Source organism: Notamacropus eugenii, chromosome 4, assembly GCF_028372415.1.
Source record: "Notamacropus eugenii isolate mMacEug1 chromosome 4, mMacEug1.pri_v2, whole genome shotgun sequence".
NCBI lineage: Eukaryota > Metazoa > Chordata > Mammalia > Diprotodontia > Macropodidae > Notamacropus > Notamacropus eugenii.
The window spans coordinates 433,850,868-433,876,588 of NC_092875.1; the positions used below are offsets into that span (position 1 = coordinate 433,850,868).

The following is a 25,721-nucleotide window of genomic DNA, read 5'->3' on the forward strand; positions in this document are numbered from 1 at the left end:
TGAACAATTAGCAGGTTTTAAAGGCCCTCTCCAATTTAAGTAAGGGATGCCTTACAACACATGCATCATTTCAGAGCAGCAGTCTAATCTATGCTGTCAAATATCCATCTCCTCTTTCACTCCTCCTCCCTATACTCCCAGTCAAAACTCCTACTCACTGAAAGTGATGCTCATATGAGTAGAGGTCGCATGCAGGACTGATCAGTTCAACCTTGACATAGGATGTTTATGTCTAAGAACTTATCTCCATTGATGAATGGTGACAGTATTTATAAACAGTAAGCCTTCAGAGATTTCTAACTGATTTCAGATTTTTACGCTTTTCTTCCTTATCCACATCCCTGAATATCTAACCCTCTCTTCCACCAGGGAGTGCCCAATCCTTCCTAAATTTATCCATTTCTACTGACAGCATTACCATTCTCCCAGTCACCAGGGTTCACATCCATGCTTTTTCCCCTCTGTTTCATCTTCTATATCTAATCACTTACATCTATTCTCTCTCCAGATGTCTTGAATTCACCCACTTCTTCAATTACATTGTCTGTACCATAGCTAAGTCTGCCATAATCTCTCCTTTTGGTAAAACACTGATGTAATTATATTATTCCCTTACACAAAAAGCTTTGTTGGTTTCCTACTGTCTCTGAGATAAAATACAAATGTCACAGCCTGTCATTCAAAGTCTTCTCCAATCTTGGCTTTACAATCTTACAATCTTGGGGCAGCTAGATGGTGCAACGGATAGAATGCCTGGTCTGAAGACTCATCTTCCTGAGTTCAAATCCGGCCTCAGACATTTATTAGCTGTGTGACCCTGGGCAAGTCACTCAGTTCCTCATCTATAAAGTAAGCTGATGAAGGACATGGCAAACTATTCCAGGGACTTTGCCAAGAAAACCCCAAATGGGGTCATAGAGTTGGATATGACTGAAAAACAACCAAACAACACAATCTTGCCACTGTTTACATTTCCAGCTTTATTTCATTTGTGAACTAGATGTGCATGACATTCTATCTCCCATGCCTCTCTGCTCAGGTGACTCCCATGTCTTCATCTTCATCTCCACCTCAGGGGAATCCTAGCTTTCCCCAAAGCATGGCTCAGGCACCACCAGCTCCAAAAGCCCTTTCCAAATTCTCTAGCTGCTAGTGTTCTTTCCTTTTTGAAGTCATTTTGCATGTTCTTCTGGTGTACATATTATGTGCCCAGGGAGAAGTAAAGTCCATAAAGGCAAGGATTTTTCTTTTGTCTTTGTATTCCCAGCATTAAGAATAATTGTGCCTTCCATAAACTAGATGTTGAATAAATGGTTTTCTAACTGAATAACATATAGTCTAAATCATTTCTTGATTTTCTTTGCAAGTGGCTCTTTAAACCACAAAAGACTCACTTAACAACAATTACCACAGTTGTTATATAGGCAAAAGGGAAAACTGACAGAGCTAGATGGAAATGTAAAAGATGTCCTGCATGATCTTCTACAATTCCATCTCTGCAATAACTATAAACTACTGCCAGATTACCAAAAAAGCAAAGTAACTAACCACAAGACCGAATATGAACTGTCACCAATCAGTAATTTTTTTTCAATTCCAATTTTACTGATTATTATCAAAAACAGGAAAGTTCATATTTATACAGCAATTTTATAATTCACAAAGTATTTACCTCAACAATCCTGGATAGAAGGCAGTTTGAAAACTGCTATTTGCATTTTACAAATGAGAAAACAGACTCAAAGACACTAACACATGTGCCTCAAGATCATACATCCATTAAATATATGTCCAAGGGACCAGGAACAAAAAGGTGAGATAAGACACAGATGCTGACCTCAAAAGGTACAAGGAAGGTCTCAACATTGAGAAGAGAGAGAGAACTTCCATCTTGGGGAATGAGAGCACAGGGAAGGCTTCCTTCATAAAGGGGGAGATATTTGAACTGGTTCTTGAAGTACAAGCATAAACAAAGAAAAGGGACAGAAAAAGGAAAGGTCAGGACTCAATCCGGGAATGATGAGTACTTTAGGTTAGCAATAATAGCACAAAGGAGAATATGCGCAAAACAATAAAGATGGACCAATAATGTGGAATACTATGAATGACAAAAGTAATGAATCTGTAGTTTATTATGCAAGCAACAGGAAGTCACTGAAGATGTTTACTTCTTTTCATATAATAAAAAGACGTGACCAAATCTATTCATTAGATAGAAAAGTCTGGCTGCAGTGTGTAGAATGGCTTGAAATCACAAAAGAACAGTCAGGAAGACCAGATAAGCGGCAATAAGGGCCCAAACCAGGTTGGTGGTGGGAAAAAAAAAGCAAAAGACAAATGTACAAAACACTGTAATGACAAAACCATTAAGACTTAGCAAATGATTAAACGTAGAAGGGCTAATGATACAAAAAAAGTAAAAGAAAATTGAAAACCTTCAACATCAAAGACTGGGAGAACTATATATTAACAAAAGAAGTAGGGAAGTTGACAGAAGTAACTGTTTTAGAGCTGGGAAGATAGGTGAAATTTTAAGATGGAAGCTGAGGAAAGAGACAGGGTTATTATAAAGTCTGGAGATCATCTACGCAGATGTGATCACTGAAATTATGGGAGTAAATAAAGTCACTTGCAAAAGAAAAAAGAAGAGGGCAAAGTACAAAGCCTTGGGGACATCTGTCTTTAGAAGTGAGGTGGAAGAAGTGGAAATGATGAAAGAAACAGAATAAAACAAGTGATTAAAGAAGTAAGAGAATCACAAGAGAGTTCAACAGCCTTCAAAGGAAGAGGGAACGTCAAGAAGGAAATAGTTGCCAACAATTTCTACGGCTACCAAAAGGGCAAGAGGAATAAGTACAGAAAAACAAAGCCATTGAATTTGGCAATAAGGAGGTTCTTCTAGACTTAAGAGAGAACAATGTGAGGAGAAGAGAGAGGATGGAATTCTCATTGGAGGCCATTGTTAAGTTAATAGTGGAACAGAAGATGGCACTTTCTAGAAGTTCAGTAAGGAAGAAGAAAATAAGATGATACTTCCAAAAGACAGCAATGTCAAAAGAAAACTAATTTTTAGGACAGCAAAGATGTTCATAGGAAAAGGGAATGAAAAGAAAAGAATAAAGAAAAAACCAGGAAACACATGAATATAAAAGTCTTGCTCTTAGATACTGCTTTAAAAACTTCTCTGATTGAGGCTGGGGGGAAAGAGAGTGTCTTTCATAAGCATAGTGGAATTTTTTAAGTTTAAAAGATGTCAAATCATAAAGACCTCAAGTCCCACCTAACTCAGCACTAAATCCAAACAGCACTAAATCAGGTACTAAGCTTTGGTAAAGCTTTAAACAAGGAATTAGGCTATTTTTTAATTAATGTTTCGTAACTTAAAATGAATATGCTAAAAATAATTATCTAATTCTTTTTAACTTTTGAGTTTGGACAACAGTTTAGAAGAAAAAAGATGTCCCCTCCACATATATAATAATGCTTTAATTTTTTAGTGAACCAGAAGAGATAAACTGTTCTTTAAAAAAGAAAGACAAAAACTCAATGCCTGGTCACATATTTTATCAGAATCATCACTACCTCTACATCTCAACCAAACTGTTGAGAAATAATTTTAAATTTCCACATAAGAATGTGAAATATTATACAAAAAGTCTGGTGAAATGTGGTGCCTGAAAAGGTTAAAGCCTAAAATCCAGCTAGAACTTCATTTCTCTCAGAAAAGAACCAGTTGGTTTACGTGAGACAGAAAAGGAATTATGATGTATCTGAAGTTTAAAGGCCCTAAGTAATTTTTTAAAATCAGTTATATACTACCCACTTATAGCATGGTTTGGGATCATAAACTTGACAGTCAAGGTAACTACATAATAGAGAATGAGAGAAAAATGTGTCAAAAACTTCAAAAGAAAATAAAATTTCTCTAATAAATTCAATGCAATAGTAATTATCTCCTTTAAGGTACACAGCTCCACTCTGACTCAAGGAATTCTGTCTGGCTAATATCAATCCTTAAAGTTAAATAACTTGATAACAGATACAAATGCATACAAAGAAGTACACTTCACAGCAGAATGCAGGAATTACTTCTAAACAGAAGAATGAGGTTAGTTATCATGGAGGAATTAAAATTTGAAATGAGCTTTGAAGGATGGGTAAAAATCTGATACACATAGATAATGAGGAAGAACATTCCAAGAAGAGGAAACAAAGGATACAGATAGAAAATAGAGCATAACATAGAACTCAGAGCTGGAGGGATCAAAGAATCACATAGTCTTTCTTACTTTACAGATGAAAACCAGTCCAAAAGGGGACTGTTATGTGAATATAAATAATATTATAGTGGTAGAAATGACATGTAGGAAGGGCGTGGAACAAGTCAAAGATTACACAAGGTTTCAAACCTTAGAGGATGATGGTATCAAAAAAGGAAACGAAATTAAGAAAAAGGAATATATTTCAAGAAGAAAATAACTTCTGCTTGGGGCATCTTGATTTTGAAATGATAATGAATGATCAACATGTAAATATCCAACAAAGGGTCCTCTAAAAAGAAGTCAGGGGAGAGATGAAGATTTGAGATCATCCAAAGGAGAAACTGCTGAAACCAAAGTAAGAAGGTTTAAAGAGAAGACAAAAAACAGAAAACCTACCATTTAGTGGGCAGGAGGAAAAAAAGTCAGGACAGTGAAGGAACAGTCAAAGACGCAGAATGAAAACCTGAAGATTATGGCACAATGAAAGCCAAAAAAAAGAGAAGGAAAAACTTAGTAGAGAAGTAAAAGATAAGAAAGACAAAAATACTGCCATCTTCAACTCTGCTACGCCTAAAACATCACGATTGACGTTGATAACAATGACCAAATTGTAAAGAAAAATGTTCAATTAATATTCCATAGAACCAACAATTCAGATAAGTATACAATCCATTTCAGAAAAGTCAATCCTTCAAGGTTACAAATAGTCAGAGCTTTGCTATCTAACAGAAGCAGAAGTAAAGCCATGGAACTGAGGAGATATCTAGAAAGGTAAGTGGTCCCCAACCTTTTTCTCAAGCTAGGAATCCTTACACATAAATCAAAAATTTCATGGATATCTACGAGACAGTAGTTATAGTATAAGAATTTATTTTAAAAATAGATGATGGTAAAAAACTCATAAATTAAGTAATGTTTTTAAATAAAGTTCTATTTTATTAATCAAAGTAATGCTTTCATACATTCAAAAAACAAAAGTACCCCCCTATCCAGTGAGCCAGCACTTGGAGCAAATTACAAAGCGAGGGGGAAGGGGGGACAAGCAGCTGAGCAAAAAAAACAAAACAAAAAACTAATCAACACATCATGTCTGAGTACTATATGCATGGCTTCACAACCATAGTCACCCACCTCTATAAAGAAGGGAGAGTGAAGGTGCATTTTCTCATTCCATCTCTGGGACCAAACATGGTCAACATAATTACACAGCATTCAGTTTACAATTTTATTCTTGCCTCTCATTCACATTGCTACAGTCTTTGTGTATACTGTTTTCCTGGTTCAATTTATTTCATGTTACATTACTTCATATCAATCTTCTCATGTTTCTCTAAAGTTTTTATATTCATTGGCTATTGGCTTCTTAGAGCAAAAGTGCATTAGAAAAACAAAAGTACATATATGTGTGAGACATCATAAGTCATATGCCATATTTTGTGAGAACTAAAGAAAGTGGCATGCATAACCTCAAGGGATCTGAGCTCCAAATCTGAGAGATATAGATATAAAATTGGTCTCAATTTCCTGACAAATGTCAACATTTAGGATGGAATCACACAACTTTGCCCAAATTTCTCCTCCTGTAATTCATCCCAATATAAAAGGAACTAAATTAATTTGATAGAATTGCTAGTTCTCATAGCCACTACTGTTATTTGGGGAATAAGAAAAGTGTGATCAACAATTATGTGACAGTAGAGTTTTAAGATCTTTCAAGGCTCTTCTACTTTCTGGTAGTAAAGTCAACAAATACTATCTTCACATGACTCAGGCACCACAAGACTTCTTTTCCAATTTCAGACTTCTTCCTATGCTATCTGAAAAATGGATGTTGAAGCTACGAGCAATTTAGTGAACCACTAAGAAGTTTCGTAAGTCAAGACAATGGTAGCCTACAAGCTACCTGTTCATTTGCTCTCAGCTGTTAAGCCTTCCAGGATCTCCTTTGACCCAGATAAAAGGGTTCTTTGTTTCTCCTCAGATTTATCTAGAGGACATTATCTGGATCATTATTTTACCCCATTACACTCAAATATATGTAATTTTCTCCCAAGGGAAGAATTTAAGAGTTTACCACGATGCAAGCACTGAGTTAAGTACTAGGACACAAAGAAAGGCAAAAAACCAAAACCAAACAAAATTCACAGCTCAATATGAACTCCTCAAGGAGTTCATATTCTAATGGGTGAAGACAACATGTAAACAACTATACACATACAACACATATACCAGGGAAACAGAAGGTAATCTGAGAAGGGATGTTATTAGGAACTTGGCAGGGAGAGGGCGTGAAAAGGACTGGGAAAGACTTTCTACAGAAGGTAGAATTTGACCTGGGTCTTGAAGGAAGTCAGAGAAACTAAGAGACAGAGGTGAGGGGGTAGGGTAATCCAGGGGAGGGGGACAGACATACAAAGGTGTTGATATGGAGAAGAGACTGCCATGTTTGAGAAACTGCTGGATTTAGAGTACATAGCACAGAGTAAAGTATGAGAAGACTGCAAAGGCAGAAGAGGCCACACTGTGAAGAGATCTAAAAGCCAAACCAAAGTGTTTATATTTGATCCTAAAGATAAGAGGAAGCTATTGGAGCTCCCTGAGAAGGAAAATGACATAGTCACAACCACACTTTAGAAAAATCAACTTTTTTGCAGATGAGTAGATCACAGATTGAAGCGCGAAAAGGCTTGAGGTAGGAAGACCAGTTAGAAGGCAACAATAGTCTAGGTAAGAGACAATAAGGGCCTGAATTAATAGACTGCAAACTATCCAAGGGCACAAAGTAGCCCCAATGAATTTCACAAAGTATCGGTTTTATTAATGTTTGTGATATTGGACTGAATGACTTGGGAATTGGTTCTACAAAACTTCAATCTGCATTTAAACAGATTAATAATATAATGAACAACCTATTGTGTGCATATGATCTTCACATATACTTAGCATAATTATGGAGTATAGTACAAACAACTATTCTCACCAAAAGCCGTAAGAAGTCAGTCCACCTGAAAAAGTCCAATTTGCTATCCACAAAGTCTTTTTTTAATTGCCCCCCCCAACAAAAAAAACATTCCCCTTTCTCTGGGAAATTAGACTTCTCAATTAAAATAATTTGAAGTGCTTGTGCTGATTTAATTTTGCAAAGAGAAGGCAGACAGAATGTTCTTAATAGGTAGGACTTGACTCCTAAATTGCTTTTTCCACACTAATCATACAGAGCAAACCTACTGACCTTTTAGAATACAGTCCCTTCATTTTCCCAGTCTCTTTCCTAATGAGGCAATAAAGTGAGATATATAAGGCAATGATAAGACATCCTGATGATTTTCCAATTTTGTCATTGCTTTTTCTTTTTTTATCTGAGTAACAAGAAAGGATTCTCATATCATAACAATGCTCCCTACCTCATCATCCCCATGCTTACCCAATTCCAGACACTGTGCGACCTTCCTCATATGACTTCAACATTTGACTTAAAATTCTTCTATCTATCCTAGACCCTCTTCAAAATCCTAATTATTTAACTTTCTAATATACTAGTACTATCAAACATTGTGCTACGCTAGTGATACAAAAATTAAAAGCAGATCCTATCCCTACAGAACTCACATTCTAAGGGATGTTACAAAACATATACAAATGCATGAATAAAAATAATTTTAGAGGGACAAGAGCACTAAAAATTGAGATCAGGAAAAGCTTCTCTCTTCAGAGGTGGTACAATGGTACCTGAACAGATACATGAAGGATGTTAATGATAATTAGAGGCAAAGATGTACAGCCTTAGGCAAAGACAGAGAGAAAGAGTATTTAGGATGACAAATCTGTAAAGCAGCAAGGTTAGCTTGATTACAACTTAGAAAGTGTGAAAAGAAGTAATGAGAACTAAGTCTGGAAAAATAGGCTGGAGACAGGCTGTAAAGAGTTTTAAATTTCAAATGCTTTAATTTGTATTTTTTTTCCTAAGAGTCAATAGGGAGCTAAGGATTTCTGAGCAGGGTAATGACATGCTCAGGTTTGTGCTTTAAGAAGGAAAATTTAGCACCTGTGTGATGAATGGAAAAGGAGAACCTGAAAGCAATGAGACTCATTGCAATAGTCCAGGCAACACTGGTAAGGACTTAAAGTAGTATAGCGGGCTTGAGAGAGGACAGAAAGGCATGAATCCAAGATGTTGTTCAAGAAATGTCTATAAAACTTGTCAACTGATTAGATATGTGTAGTGAGAGAAAAGAATGAGTCAAACATGACTAAGGTTGAATGCAAAGATGATAATGCCAACAGAAACAGGAGAGCTTAGAAAAGGGATGGGATTTAAGGGGAAAAGATGAGTTCCAATTTGGATATGTTGAATTTGAGATGCCAACAGTATATTCAGGTAGGTATGTTAAGCAGGCAATTAGCAAAGTAGGACTAGAGTTCATTTCTATTTCATCTCACTTAAAAACACAGCCATGCACTGGAGGGACCACATCTTTCATTCATGCATTTAACAGTATACAGAATTCTGTACTAGGCAATAGGGTAGACATACAGTTTGTGATAATACTCTGGGATCATCACAAGAAACTTCTCAAATCTAAGATCCTTAACATTGCCTTTCCTCTCTCCCATTCTTCTACCTCTCTCATTCCACAATTCATCAGCATTCATCATTCTCAGATTTTCCCCTCTTTATCCAGGAAGTAAAACCAACATCAGTAGACTCAATTCAATGTGCTCCAAGACTCTGGAACACTGCCCTTCCTTTTTTTCCTGATGTAACTTGCCTTGCACATTGACACCCAAGATTAACCCCACTGCTAGCTAGCTTTCTCAATTACTTTTTCTGGGCAGATAAGCATAGCTGTAGTCTTGAAACTGAACCAACTGACTCCCTACAAATTTAGAATCTTTAAACTAAAATGGAACCAAAACACTACTCAACGATTCTTTATCCATCTAAGCTGACTCCCTACTGTATTCTCCAAAACATCTCTTCCAAATCTTTTAAACTCTCAAATTCTTAATCATAACTTGCCTCCCTCTTCTCTGCAGGTACAAAGATTCTTATTTTACCAAAAAAAGGTAACCTTCAGATACCTCCCTACTTCACTGAAAAGATCAACAGTATCAAATTGCCATAGCTCCCAAAATGCCTGTTGTCATTAATTCCTATATTCACTTGTACCCTTAATTTCATTCTCTCCTAGCACCTGCAGGACCAAATTACAACAATTAGGTGTTTTTTTCCTTAATCTTTGAACCTATTTACTCAGCTCTGATTCTTTCTCCTCCACCAACAAAAAAAAATTCAAATCTGCCCCTCAAAAAAAGAAAAGAAAAAACTCCCTCAACCCAACTATGCTTTCCAAACCAGCTTTTCTCCTTCTATATACCACCAAGATTTTTTTTCACTGATGCTCTTTTCTTGCACCATTGTAACTTTCTAATGACCTATATTTCTATTTGAATCCCTCTTCACAACAATTAACTACATTCAAGCAAAAAAAATAAATACACTGGCCATGTCTGCAAATGTTTGCTTTATTCCACATCTCTGGGGCATCATCTCTCTGCTGAGAGGCAAGAGGCATGGTTCACCAAAAGTCTTCTGAAATCATGATTTCACACAGCATTCATAAGAGTTCTGAAGTCTTTAAATACTGTTTTTCTTTCCATTAGTGTTGTCATCATGGAAATTGTTCTAGTCCTGCTTATTTCACTTCTTTTCCCTCTCCTACTCCCTCTCCCATCGCTAATGATCGCACTGTATCCTATTCCATTCCATATCCCTGTTTAGGTGTAGAGAGTGAGAATAAGGGATTTTCCTGACTTCAAGGCTCCACTGGTGTGATTCTCCTTCCCTTAGAGACAATTAACAACTACATTGCGAGGGTCAAATTTTTCCACACATCACAGACTGGAACTTGAAAGATATTTTCTCCTACAAACAAACATTTTAAATGGATGGTTTCCCAGGCCCGTGTAAAAAGTTTGCTTAACCCACAATACTGATGAAGGATTTAAACATGTACAACAGTATTATTTTATACTATGTAATTTTATACTACCATGTTCTTCACTGTAAATAGACAAGAGCTTATGTAAACTGAGAGCTAAACCAAGAGACCTACAAGCCTAATAAGTCTGAATCCCCTCTACAACACATCTATCATCAAGTGGTTGTCCAACTTTTGCTTGAAGACATCCAGTGGCAGCGAATCCAGTGCCTCCCAAGGTTATCCATCATCTCTGAATGAGATAGCTCTAAATGTCTGGAAGTTTTTCTTTATCCAAAGTAAAAATCTGCCTTTATGTAACTCCAACCTAGTTGCTCCCAGTTCTGCATTAGGAGCCATGAAGGAAAAAGTCTAATTCCACTTTCATGTAATGATTCACCAAATACTTGAAAATACTTATAATGTACCCCATAAATCTCTAAACATCCTCATTTCCTTCAAGCAATCTTCACATTATATTATCTTTAGGTCTTAGCCAATCCAATTTGCTGTGCTTTGGACAATGTCTTGCTTTTAAATGTCTTTCCTAAAATTTTCTATCCCAAATTGAACACAATAACAGAGCTGCAGTTTGACTAGAGAAGAGAACAATGGGAGAATCATTTTCCTAGCTCGACATTCATCTAAATAGTCTAATGCGTCAATGATCACTCCAACAGAACACAAGCTTCTTGAAAATGGAATTTTTCAATTTTCTTTGTATTCCTACATCCTAGAACATATTACATATCCAACAACATACTCAAATAATAATAATAAAAAAAAATGTTGACTCTAACTCCAATAATGTAACTTAAGACCCTCCATGCTAGCTCACACTGGGTGACTTTTGAATATATCCTCCCATTAATAGACTAAGGGCAGTTTGCTGTAGATCTTCTACTAGAAATAGTGATACTGTACACTCTTAAAAATCACTGTAAACATTTTCTTGCTCTCCACACTTTCTTGAAGTGAGATCTTTGTTCACTATCCTTCACATGAAAAGCTTTCCTCAGAGAACATCTCTGGCAAACTGGTCATGAGGTCATACTCCAAAATGTTTTATCAAATTCCTCAAAGACTTTAATCAGTGGAAATATTTTCTCCAGGAGAGAAGACAGTAACCATTGTTTCCCTTAAGAGATCATTTTCATGTTTTACCTTAGATAAAACATTTTATCTCCTATGTGCCAAGCCCTACGAGGATATAATCTCAGACTTTTACCTAGTGGTAATCAGACAGCAAATACATGGCCTTTCGTCAGACCTGTACTTAAAGCATTTCTTTTATTTGATAGGGAAGAGCCCTCACAAAGTCAGAGTCACTTTCATGCCACAGAAAGTCAATGAAGCAGGACTTCAATGAAATATTTTAGACATTTATGAATGAAGTGAAGTTTTTTTGAGCTTGCCTAGGATTCATACCACAATGTATTTCTATAGGAAAATTAATTCTAGGTATCAAAACAGTCTAAAAATGAACTTTGGAGGATACACTTCTTTTGTATGCTAGAGGTTATAGAATGACCTCCTAGCTCTGTTTCTAGCTCTCAGGACTTTGACACCAAATGCCACAGCTGTCCTCTTACCCTAACTTTCCCCAGGACAGGGCCTTCTCACCCTGGAACCTACCTCCACCTCTCCAGCCCCCTTTACCCTCTGGGGAATTTCTCCAAGTTCTTCCATTTGGGGAGGGACCAGGTCATCTATCCTTCATTCCCCTCCTGGTTCTGTTTTTGACACAAGGACTTGACTGACCACCTTGACCCCTCACATGTACATATCCTTTCTGGTTCTGTCACTTACTCTCATTTAAAATGTGGGCCCCTTGAGGACAGAGAGTCTCTCTCTTTTTGCTTGTATTTTTGTATCCCTACTGTTCACCACAGTGACTTGCACACAAGAAGCATTTAACAAAAACATTTTCTTGCCTTATCATTAGAAAGTCTCATCAAACAAGAAAAATGTAAATTTATAGTGCTATTGTAGTTCGGTCATTTCAGTCATGTTCAACTCTTCCTGACCCCGTTTGGGTTGTCTTAGCAAAGCCACCAGAGTGGTTTGTCATTTCCTTCTCCAGCTCATTTTATGGATGAGGAAACTGAGGCAAACAGTTAAGTGACTTGCCCAGGGTCACACAGCTAGGAAGTGTCTGAGGCTGGATTTGCACTCACAAAGATGATGCGCAGCACTCTATCCTACATGCTGCCTAAATTTGCAATAAACAATAGTAATTCCATTTTTTTTTAATCTATTATCTTCAGGGTAAAAAAAATGGCCAGTAGATTATTCATTTCTTTTTTTGTGTATAAAGTAACTATTTATAGCCAAAGAGATTAACAACATTACTTATATAAAATATTCGTGACTAACAGTTGAAAATTCTATTTCAATAAGTAAAAAATCAGGTTATTTATGCTATACAAAATGGATATAGATCTCCAATGATACCCATAATTTTATATTAGAAAACATTGCATTCTGAAAAGAAGCCTATCATCCGAGTAGACTTTTGGTCATATTTTTCAGATTAAGAATTCTATTCTTATTTTTTGTAAATTTTTTCCTGAGGAACAGAAAACTAACGTCATCCAAAGGATGGCTCATTTCTGCAATTTCTCTCAGAAAGACTCATAATCTGAAGAGGAGCAAACAGTAAACAAAATCCCTAATGGTCCTGTCAGCATACATTTTTCATAAAGTGATTATCCCTTTGCAGCCTCAGCTTCTTAAGCCTTTTTCCCCTCCTATAATTGTTTTCCTGGTAGGCCAGGCAACAATTACCACTGTTACACAGGACTGAGTATGTTCACAAGCAATATATTTTACAATACATAAGTGTAGTGTCTCTGATATCTGGTGCTTTTATCACTAATTGCACTATAAAGTGTGCTATTAAAACTGGGACAAACAAGACTGTAAAAAACACATAATGGACCATGACCGCTTATAAAAGACTTTTGTAAATGTTACTATACAATTTATTTTTTAAGTTTCTAGTTGTACAATGATTTTTCTATATTTTTGTTTCAAGGATAAACTGAAGAAAGTTATTTATATTTGAAAATATACATTATTTGCCTGTCTTTCAACAAAATAACTCCAAGTTAAATATAAAAGAAAACCTTAAACAATGTCATATGTCCAAATCTGTTACTTAAGGTTAATGGTTTACAAAACATGTAACATAAAAATCAAGGTTCCAATAGGCATCTATGTGGCTCTTTCAAAGAAAATGTGGTCATGACAGACAACTTTAAGTTATGGCTTTTTCCATAATCCCTAAAGGACAGAAAAATGATGCAGAAATAGTTTAGACTTCTAATATCCAAAAGTCATGGCCAAATATAATTGTTGAGTGTTATACTTCAGGAAAACAGAACTGGTAACAAGACATTACCAATTATTACCATTACTGGAAATCCAAAATTATCTATGTCTCATATGTAGTCAACTCAATCATTCCTAGGCTAAATTTTCCATTTGTAAATTATAAGCCTTTTACTCATTTCACTGTTCACATTTCTAGCTCCAGAGGATAAGTAGCACATGGGAGAAAAAGTTATAAATTCAAATCAGTCATCTTAGCTACTTACTAACAGCACTGGTAAAAGGTTAAGAGAAGTGGAGATTTTAACTATTGACTCAAATAAGGTCTGGGGATTATCTCTAGATTTCAATTATCCATGCTATCCCTGTCCTTCATTCCCAGAGAGACAGCTGCATAGCAACTCTTGATAGAAAACATGAAAAGTGCCACAGAGCTTATCTTACAAAGTGAATACAGACTAAAAGCTATAGGTCAAAAGAATAATTATAAAATTGATGAAAGACAATATGATTTATAGTTTTTATTTTGATTATAGGCATTACGTAAAGAAAATAGTGAGCTAGGTTCCTTGTAATTGAATGTAACAAGTAAAATTCAAACATACGTGGGGAAATTCAAGGATTCTGTTATATTCTTAAGATTAATGCTCTTAATGAAAGCAAAATGTCAGAGTTAAGACAAATGCTTAGTAATTTAAGAAATTTGCTAAATGATATTATCTCCTGAGGATAAATTATCCTCATTAGCCAAAATATGTTAAAATGAGAAATGTCACCTATTCTAAAATGTTACTATTGATATTAAAAAGCCATATGCATTAGAATATTTAGAACCTACTTCTTAAGTAAGTTTGACAAGTGTTTGAAATACTCCTAAAAGAAAGTAGGATATGTGGAAAACATGGAAAATGAGTTACCTTCACGACAGTTTTCATAAAGAAGTCTAAGACAAATGCTAAAAATAAAATATACTATAAAGATATTACTAATTTAAGAACCAAGTATTTCATGTACTCATAGACAAAACTTACTTTGTCGGATGCTTCAGAAGCCAAGAGGTTAGTGGCAAGGGTTTGTAGCTTGTGTTGGGCCATATTTTTTAGAGCAGCAAGACTACGTCTTGTCATAGCCTGTTTTAAATTAATAGCTGGATGACTAAGAGAATCGACTGCAGCAGGAACTGCTTCATCACAAGCATTCAAAATCTCGACTGCTGTAATGCCCATCACACAACGATCCAGTGCACCTTAAAAGAAGGAACATTTTAAGTATAATGCATCAAAACCTTGATTAATTTATTTTAAATGATATATATGCTATATAGTCCATCGATGATTATCTCAAATATTACTCTGAACTTCCCACCTCCATCAACTTCTACTCCAATGTTCAAAACAATGGCATCATTCTCCTTAGGCACTTTCACTAAAGTACCTCCCTGTAAAGTCCCTGTGTGGCTTTCCATTCCACTTCAGCTATGGACAAGAAAAAAATCTTTAGCAGGCTACCACCACATTTCCTCCACAATTACCAAGGAAATTTACTACAATAATCTTATGCAGAAAGGATGGTATTTGGTGTTGAAGGGCCTTCCCCTTCCCTCCCAACAAACAAAAAACAGTCCTTGGCCACAATATACGTCACAATATAGTTGCTTGATGTTCTCTTAAACCAATTACTCTATTCCCAATCTTTAAGCTTTCATCCAAGTTGACATGTATTATTGGAAAATCTTCCCCCCACAAACTATCTCCCTTCCATTTACACAACTCACAGTCTCATTTTCAGAATAAAATTATCTTGAACTATAAGATGGGTGGATAAATGTCTCTCTGGAGCCATTTCCATAGCTAAACTTCACCATTCCCAAGATTCTGCCTAAATTCAGTCTATTTCTTAAAGTCCTTATAAAAAAAAAAGGAATATTTCAAAATACATACTTACTCTTTCTTTCATGTATATGCCCTGTTTTCAGCTGCCCATTCAATGTAATTCAATAAACATTCACTAAGTACATTCAAAGCATTGTGTTCAGAAAATAGGAATCTGAATACCAAAAAGTGACAGTCCTTTCCCAAAAAGAGCTTATGTTCTATTGGGAAAGATGTAAAATGTACTCATGGAAGGTGGAGTGTGACAGACACGAATGAGAAATGCAGACAAATGGCTTCAGAAAAATTTGAGGAAAGAAAAAACATTTCTAGCTAGGAGAGATTAAGGAAGGTTTGCAGACATGTCTCAAACAGGCTACCAAAGAATACTCTCCCAGCAGGCAGAGGAGCATTTATCCAAATGCTACCCACAGGGAGATCTTCAGGTGTCACTTTAAATGATGACAATGCTGTTGTTGTGTTCGACCTTCGATGCCAAAGAAGACCATGCCATCAGAAAAATGATGACATGACTTGCACTTGACTTTGTTCTGAGTGAGGGAGGGCTGTGCAGGTCACTAGCCTCACTTCTCCTCCAAAGCCATCTGAATCCAGTGACCAGATATTCATCAGGATGACTGGAGATGACCTAGGATGCACTGGGAGACCTTGGCCCCTTTAGGCCAAGGTCTCTTCAGGTACTCAGGGTAAGGTAACGCTCATTCAGTGAATAGGCCTATTTAAGTAGTCAGGGGATGGCCCCTTTAATGAGGCAAAGAAACATCAGGCTGGGAGGGAAACAGTAACAGATACTATTGATAATAACTCTTAAGCCAGGAGGGTCCAGAAGGGAGCCCTTAGGCAGAGGCCTAGCGCTGTCCAATGTATGAGTTGCAGTAGGTTTAAGATTTTAGGAAAGGGAAGGGAGGGGAGGGGAAGAGAAGGGAGAGGAGGGGAGGGAAAGGATACAGCCAGTAAAACCCAAGTCAACTGGGCATCTTCTGACCATCCAAATTTATCTTCCTCTGGAGAGGAGAAGGAAGGAGAGGGGGAGACAGACAGGAGAGGAAGAGTTGAGTTACCCAGCTAGCTGGGTCCCCATTCAGGCAGTTGCATCTACTCACAAATTGTTGTGTTTGTCCTCCATTGCCAAAGAAGACCATGCCATCAGAGAAATGAGGACATGACTTGGACTTGACTTTGTTTTGAGCGAGGGAGGGCTGTGCAGGTCACCAGCCTCACTCCTCCTCCAGAACTATCTGAATCCAGTGGCCTGATACTCATCAGGATGACTGGAGGTGACCCAGGATGCAATGGGAGACCTTGGCCCGTTTAGGCCAAGGTCTATTCAGGTACACAGGCAGAATCTATTTTTTCAAGACCATCTCAAACAAGACTGAGTGGTTCTGGGGAGGGTGGAAGGGACTATAACATGACTTGCCTATTAACATGAAAGCATGTTTTCTGGTTGTTGTTATTAATCATTTGTTCTCAAAGAGATCATGATATCATGGGGTGAGGTCTTGACTGGTGCAAGAACTGGACTTCAGTGAAGGAGACCTTTGCAAAGTCATCAGCCTCACTCTCTCCTCCAAGTCATCAAAGTCCGGTGGGAAGACAAACGTCAAGATGACTGGCAATACAATACAAAAGAACACTGGACCAAGACCTAGGTTTGAGTACTAACTGTACCATCTATTGTGTGTGAGAGATCTTAGTCAGCCTCCTTGAGGTTCAATTTATTCATTTATGAACAAATAATGCTTGCAGAGCCTTCAAGTGAGACAATGTGAAAATATTTTGTAACCATAACGCACTACATACAAAATGATAAAAATAAGAATAGTTTGCATCTATGTAGCACTGTAAGGTTTGCAAAGTATTTTATGTATGTGGTCCTTACTTCATCCTCACAGAAATTTTGTGAGGTAGATATTATTATTATCCCCACTTTAGATAAGGAAACTGAGACTGAAAAAGGTTAAACGATCTATTTAGGTAACACAGTTAGAAAGCGTCTCAGGCAAAATTTGGACTCAGGTCTCCCTGACTCCAGCTCCAGAGCTCTAGCTCCTATACAACTTTAATTCCCTTAAAACAGTAGTATAATGTTAGATAAAACCAAAGATCCCAGTTACTAAGAGAAAGGCTCACTACTAGGTTAAAATAGAAAGGAAAAACTACCAAGAGCAGTGGAAAGAAGTTTGGCAGAAATTAGATGCAAACCAACATCTCAAACCAAATACCAAGATAAATTACATATGACACATTACTTAAAACATAAAAGGTGACATTATAAGCAAATTAGGAGGAAGAAATTATCTGTTTTATAACTGTAGATAAGGGAGGATGATCAAACAAATGAGAAAAAAGAACGACATAAAATTTTAAAGGTTTTGTATGAATAAAATCAATGCAGTTAAAATTAGAATGGAAATTGGCAAATAAAAAAATAAACCTTTACAGTAAGTCTCTCAGTTAACCCTTACTGAGATATATAAGAAATTGTTCAACTTTATAAGAATAAGAGTCATTCTTCCAAAAGGCAAATTATCAAACCATATTAAGAGGCAGTTTTTAAAAGAAATAAATACAAGCTATCAATAGTCATATAAAAAAATGTTCCAAACCACTAATAACTAGAGACAAGTAAACTAAAGCATCTCTGAGATATCTCATCTCCATTGAACTGGCAAAAATGACAAATAATAAAAAATGTCAAATGTTGGGAAGGGCTGAAGAAAACAGGCACACTAAAGCACTACTGGCAAAACTATGAAATGGTTTACCCATTTAGGAAAGCAATCTAGAAGTATGCCCCAAAAGTCATAAAAGTGCATGTTCTTGGGCTTGTAACCCAGAGAGTAAAGACACAAGAAACTGACTCATCTGTACAAAAATATTTATATCAGCTCTTTCATGATGGCTATGAACTAGAATGTGAGGGTGTGCCAATTAACTGGGAAATGACTGAACAGGTCAGAGCATATGAATGTAATGGAATACTACTGTGCCAAAAATTGTGGTGTAATGGACAGTCTCAAAGAAAACTGGGAAGATATATATGCTGATGCAAAGCGAAGTGAATAGAACCATGAAAATAAACTTACCGAACAAGTCAAATCCACCATTTCTTCTGACAAAAGGGAGCAACAGTCCAGAGTCCCAATATTAGACTCCTCATGCCACTTGCTCCACATCATCTACCTATTTATCTTGATGAGTGCTATGAAACTGACTTAAGGATCAATGTGGGATACAATACTGGGAAAGAACCCTATTGACAAAAATATAGCATCACCTTTTGTTGCTGCAAAGAACTAGAGCAAGAATATCAATAAAAGAACTAATTATACTATCTGAATATAATGAAATGTTATTGAACTGTAGCAAATATTGAAAAGAAATTATTCAGAGAAACATGGCAAGTCTTACGTAAAATGATGTGGAATGAAATGAACATCACCAGGAGTCAAGTCAACAAACATGTATTAAGGACCTACTATGGGCCAGGCACAGTACTCTAAGCACTGTTTTTTATATACTAACAGGAACAGTATAAAGGAAAACAACTTTGAAAGGCTTTAGAACTCCTATCAATGCAATGACAAATTATAATTCCAAAGGACCTAAGATAATTCAAAACTAAACTACTCACCTTCTAACAGAGAAGCAATAAAGTCCATCAGATAGGCTCAAAAGGCAGAATGAGATGTATCTTTTTGGAGATAGCCAATGAGAAAATTGGCTTCACTTAATACTGAACTCATTTTCTTTTTCTCTAAACCCTCCCTTTCTCCTACCTTCTTATTACTGTCAAGGGTAACACCAACCTCCAAGGCTCAGAGACTTGCAACCTAGGAGTCATCCTGGACTCCCTCACTATTTCTTAGCCCCCTATATCAGTAAGCACCCCAATATACACAGGCAGGCCTTGGGCCACAGATTCTTAGATCTGCATTCATAAAAGGAAAGGCAACTTTTGAGGGGTAATAATCATTTTAATCAAGCACATGTATCATTCACCTAGTTCAGGGAAGTTATCACCAGTGCCTGATTAACAAAAGGAATGGACCTTTTAACAAATCTTCCCAGACCCTACAACAGGTGGGAAAAATCCTCTTCAGTCACATTCAAATAAAGGCATTACACTTCTTGATTATCCTAAAACAAAAACAGCAAAAGATCCTATTTTACTTGCCACTGCACCCCATATCCAAGCTGCTGCCAAGGCCTGTCAATGTCATCTTATGCAACATCTCTCAAATATACCCCTTTCTTTCCAATGACATTCATTGCCAATACTCTGGTGCATCACCTTATGCCTGGACTATTATGACAGCCATCAGTGGGTCTGCCTGCCTCAAGTCTCTCCTCACTCCAATCCATCTGCCATTCAATCACTAAAGTGATAGTCACAAAGCACAGGTCCTATCATGTTGTCCTTCCACTCAATAAACTCCAGTGACTTCCTACTGCCTCCACAGTAAAATACAGAAATCATCTGTTTGGTGTACAAAAACCTCTATAACTTTGCTTTATCTACCCTTTATTCCTCACCTCTACTCTTCAATCCAATGACACTGGTCTCCTGGATGTTCAACAAATAAGACACTCCATCTCATCTTCAGATATTTTCACTGTCCCCCATACCTGAAACACTCTCTCTTCTCCTCACTTCCTTGGGTTCCTTCAAATCCCAACTAACATCCCATCTTCTTCAGGGAGCCTTTACCACTCCCTCTTAATTCTCTTTGTTAATTACATCCTATGTATCCCTTACATAGGTCCTTTGTGTATATTTGTTTGCTTGTTATCTCTCCATTAGATTATAACTTCCTTGTGGACAGGAACTGGCTTTTGCATCCCAGCACTTAGCACAATGCCTAGCACACAAATGCACTTAAATGTTTACTGACTGCCTGGACTATGTACATTTGTTGCAAAGATTTTGGTGCTTTTTTTTTTTTGAATGAAAGACAGTAAATAAAATGTTATAAAAAAAATACTTAAAAACAACATAAACTGTAAAGCTTTTTTAAAAAAAAAAAAGCTCTCCTTTTTCTCTCTATCATGCCTTGAACAACTCTCCATACATAGTAAAAGGTTAATAAATACTGGATGAATGAATATTTTGGAACTACAGAGTCCAGTCGCATATTTTCTTTTTAGGATCAAATGATCACAAACCTATCCACCAAACACACTCACATACTCAAATGCCAGAATTAGTTGCCTACAGATTGTCCCGTGTTTACATGGGAGGCTATTAGACTATTTGGTAAGAGCTGATATAAAGTATTTGATGGATACTTTATCCTAAGATGAAGCAATGGCAAATTATCATTGTACTTTTTATTCTTTTGATAATTCTAATTCAAGTCACTAAATATTTACAGAAAATAGTGAAGTTAACTGCCAATCTTAGAATAATAATTGTCTGACCACACTAGATAAATTTCACTGAGTAAGCCTACTTATCACAACTTGAATTCCATTTTAAAATTGTGATATTCCTGGATATATTTTCCCCAGTATACTTTTGTGATAGAATAAAATTTCTCAGTAGGCCAACATTAATGCTATTCCTAAACTACAGCCAGTATCACAGGAACAAATTATCTTTTCTCATTGTTAAAAGGTCTGATTCAAGTAATCATAGGGTATTGTTTCATTTGGTCTAGAAATGTAGAAATGTATGTCAACCATTCATTCCTAACCTAATAATCCAAAATAAACCTTTAATAAGTTCAGGGAAATTATTTCCTAATGTAATTATTCCTTTCAGATTTTTAATAACTCAAGCACCTACCAAACTACTAAAGCTTCTCAATAAATACTTGTTGACTGAACTATTAAGAGATTCCAATCTTCATACCAAAAAAACTGTCAATCTTAGCACACCAAAAATATTCCAACTGTCTCAAATACAATTACCTTAGTCACAAGTCATCTCCAGTTTTTGGTAGATTCTCTTATCACTTTAAAAAAATGTGGTAACATTATATGATAAGTATAAATCAAGTATCTGAATATGCATTAGGCAAAAGCATTATTATCTTTATTATTACTATTATCATAAATAGCATCTGTATAGCATTTTAACATTTGAAAAAAAAGACATCTTATACCTTATATGTACCTTTTAATCCAATGACACTACTACCTTCTGTAATGTTAAGGGAATTTGAAGATCTTCCCTGCCCCTTAATAGGTCCATGTGACCTGCTTTGAATTTTGGCCCAGCCCACAGCTTGAGTCACAGGAAGTCCATGGTGGGAGAAGTTTGTGAACAGGTGGAGCAGGAAGAGTGAAGTGGGGTTGAGAGAGAGAGAGGAGGCAGAGCAGTGCAGAGCAGCTAACCTGAGTGAGAGGGAGTGATTTTGCCTAAGAAAGCTTGTTTGTGGGGAGGCCTGACACAGAAGGCTTGGGGATGGTTGTCTTCTGTCTATTGGTAACGTGTACAAACTTTCTTGCTACCATGATAGAACTGGCTTTCTGGTATCTCAATAATTTTGGTTTCATCTTTGAGGGAAAGTATTTCTATTTTGCAAATTTACCCTGGAAATACACCTGCATATCCATGGCAGGTACTATGGTTATTGCACTGGCACTACAGCTTCCTGTCTTGTTCTACAAACAAGACACTCTCCCAGGGCTGGGCACTCTGTTTGGCTGTCCCTCATGCCTGGATCACTCTTCCTGTTCTGCTCCAACTACTGACCACCCTGGCTTCCTTTAATGCTCAGCTAAAATCCAACTTTCTACAAAGAAGTCTTTCCAAACCCCTCTTAATTCCAGTGCCGTCCCCTGGTTAATTATTTCCTATTTATGCTGTATATAGCTTGCCCTGTTAATATTTGTTTGCATGTCCTCTCCTTCATTAGACTATAAGCTCCTTGAGGGCAGTGACTGTCTTTTCTCTCTCTTTTTTTTTTTATTCCAAGCCCTTAGAACAGGGCCTGGCCCAAAGAAGGCACTTTAATAAATACTGATCAATCAATAGACTGATCTTCAAAATAAGCCTGTGTGATAGGTGCTATTAATATCCCCATTTACAGATAAAAACATTGAGGTTGAAAAAGTTTAACTGATTTGCCTAGGGTCACACAGGTAGAACCAGTCTAAGTTGTCTACTCAAGACTTTCCTGACTCCAGGCCCAGTCCTCCAAGCACTGCACCAACTTGCTACCTTCTTAACAGTATCACAGAAAAAAGAATATGAGATCCTATGCAGATGGAACAAAAATGAACTAAATTGTGCTTGACATCCTGACAATTTACTTCCTAATATGTTTAAAGAAAGAAAAAAAGACCGATGATGTACATCAAAGGCAATAAAACCTATGATCACAGTTTTTTACAATCACAGGCTCAGAATGTTAGAGCCCAAATGGTTTAGGAATGGTTTAGTCCGACTCCATTATGCAGATCAGGAAATAATCAAGGACAAAACTATACCAAGGATAACAATTAGGAAAGAAAAAGGTAGGAAAAAATAGAGCACCTTTATCAACTGAGCAATTTTCATCTATAGGGATTACTAAATTCTCAGAATATAAATACAAGTAGAAAGAAAGACAGTTTCTGCTTTTACATTCAAATGGAAGAACACATAGGGAGGGTAGGATTAGCACGGCAAAATAAAGCATTAAGATAAAGTAAAATGATAGTTGATGCCCAATTATCCACAAGTACTAGCTAAGTAGAATAGTCCCTCTTCTAACCATAGTGATGACCTAGAGCATAAAGCCATCCCTCATTCAAAAAGCCCATGTGGGCAAAAGTTCTGGCAGCTCACACACAAACTGGAAAGAATCAAGTACAAGCCTCAGGAACAAACTCACTAAATTAAGAGAAGTCCTATCAGAGTCTGGGCCACCAAATAATGAATTTTTTGGCCACAATCATTCATGAAATCACTTACAGCGAGGCATGGAGAGACTGGTCTGTGTTGGTGGTGGGAGTATCTAAATCTTTAAAATCACACATCCTTTCAAATACTAGAGAAATAATTAGGATGTTTCTCACTTAAAAAGTACTTGGTTGGATTTACTCTTATTAGTAGTATTTGGGCCACTTGTCTAACTGATCATCTATCTATGCCTTCAGGGAAAGGTATAACTCTTAGATACAAAAAAAGCTGCACAAGTCTCAAAAGAGAAAAAAAGTCTTTCAGAATGACAGAACTTTGCCAATGTACCAAACAACTCAACCCAATGATCCACCCCTCCCTTCTGACAAAAGGGAGTAACAGAGTCCAGAGTCCCAATATTGGACTCCTCATATCCCTTTCCCCACATTATCTACCTATTTATCTTGATGAGTGCAACCCATGCTATGAATCTGACTTAAGGATTAGCAGGGGATGCAACAGGGGGAAAGAACCCACTTTAAAAAATAAAGCCTCACCTCTTGTTGCTGTCAAGAACTAGAGCACGATGAATATCACTTAAAGGACAGCTGAACAAATGATGGTATATGAAAACTGAACTGTAACAAATAATGAAAGAAAATGATTTTGAGAAACAGGACAAGTCTAATATGAAATAATATGGAGTGAAAGGAACATCATGAGGAGAGTAATTTAAACTGACTAGAATAATACAAAGGAATATAGTGTTGGAAGCAAGTTCCATGGCACAGGAAGCCACTAACGAACGGGTAAGTAAAGAAAGTATGGGAAATTGGTTCTATGTTTTTTGCTATGACTCCAAAAATGGTAGAATAAGACACCCCACCCCAAGATACTGAGAGTCTGTATCACTTTCGAGAACATACTGAGAAGTGCCTCAAAACAACGTAATAAAACTCTTTCAAGACCCTTTCCTAGGCCCGAATGCATTTGTTTTATACAGACTAAACAGAAAGAAATACAGCAAGGTATAATTCTGTGTTTTGTACCACATGAAGAGAGGGTTATTAGTGTTCAATGCTTTTTCTTAAATTTTGAATGATACGAATTGCCACTAAAATTAATCAAAAGGAGAGAATTAAGTTGCGAAATAGAATATAGGAACAATAATAACACTATTGCTCTTTCAAATCTAAAAATCTCTTCCAACTTCAAAGGAAAAAATCAAAAGGCAAGATTTCATTTAAAAATCTTTGTAATTTAAATAAAGTAACCATTGATTGTATCTACAATTCAGTGACAAACCACACAAGAGTTACATTACAACATCTGACATTTAAATGACCTTTTGGTTTTCAAGCAGATTTCCTTTCTGCACTACATTTCACCTGTCACACAATCTAAACTAAGGTGATTTTAGATGCAGGATGCTGAACCAGGTATATCCCTAAAAACATATAATAATCCAATAAACATCTCTACCTGCTTCAAATGGCTAATGTAGCTTTATAAATTCTTAATTCTCAAAATATATTTTCAGGTATCAAAAATAAATATTCGAGATATTTCTTAAAACAGCAATTTGTTGTTTTTTTTTTAAATCTCATTGCACATGTTGAAGGAGAAGAATTCAGTTCAGATAATCACCATAAAAAAATGTAGATAATTCAATGTAATCATTAAAAGTCCAAGATTCAAAGTATGAAAAGAATTAAAACAATACATGAACTCAAGAATTATTTCACAATACAAAAATGGACAAAAATAAAAGTTATCACAAAGAAAAAGTGCAAACTATAAATAAATAATACTGTTAAAAAATGCTCCAAGTCACTAGTTTTTTAAATGCACATTAAAACTACTTAATACTCATACTTACACTTCAAATCCAAATAGGTCTACAGAAAGATACTTTATATACAAAAATGTCCATAATAGTACTTTTTAATAGCAATTAACTAGAAACAACGTCACGATGATGACCAGCTAGAAAGATAGATATACACCATGGAGAAACTCAGGATGAAACAGGCTAAATTAGAAAGTGGAATTTAGCACATATGCAATATGGAAGCCTTGAATATGTAAAAACAGTAGAGTGACAAGATTAAATCAGTATTAGGGAAACCCTTTCTCAATAAACACCATCAGAAAAAAGGATAAAAGATGTGATAATAAAAACTCAGTATTTCAAATGTTCCATTAACAATAAAAGAACTGAGCTGCAGCACCACCTCCTGTTTCTAATGAGTAATTTCAGTTTTGAGGGGAAGAGCAAAAATCAAATGATACAAGGGAAAGTTAGATAAATATAATTCATACATGAAACTGGTCCTTAGAGTGTGGTGCATATGGTTTATGTTCACTTCAAATGTTTCAAGCTACTGAATCTTTCCTGTGAGAATAATTTTCAAACATA

General features: G+C 36.3%; 1 protein-coding gene across 4 annotated transcripts in view; it reads right to left on the reverse strand.

The window, feature by feature from the left end:
• WDR7 (WD repeat domain 7) overlaps nt 1-25,721 on the reverse strand; it is a 462,625-nt gene that overhangs the window by 364,720 nt on the left and 72,184 nt on the right. For all 4 annotated transcript variants that reach the window (XM_072605972.1, XM_072605969.1, XM_072605971.1 and 1 more), the window contains one exon: nt 14,608-14,822. In XM_072605972.1, the coding sequence (XP_072462073.1) occupies nt 14,608-14,822 (215 nt within the window). The remainder of the gene's footprint in view (nt 1-14,607; nt 14,823-25,721) is intronic.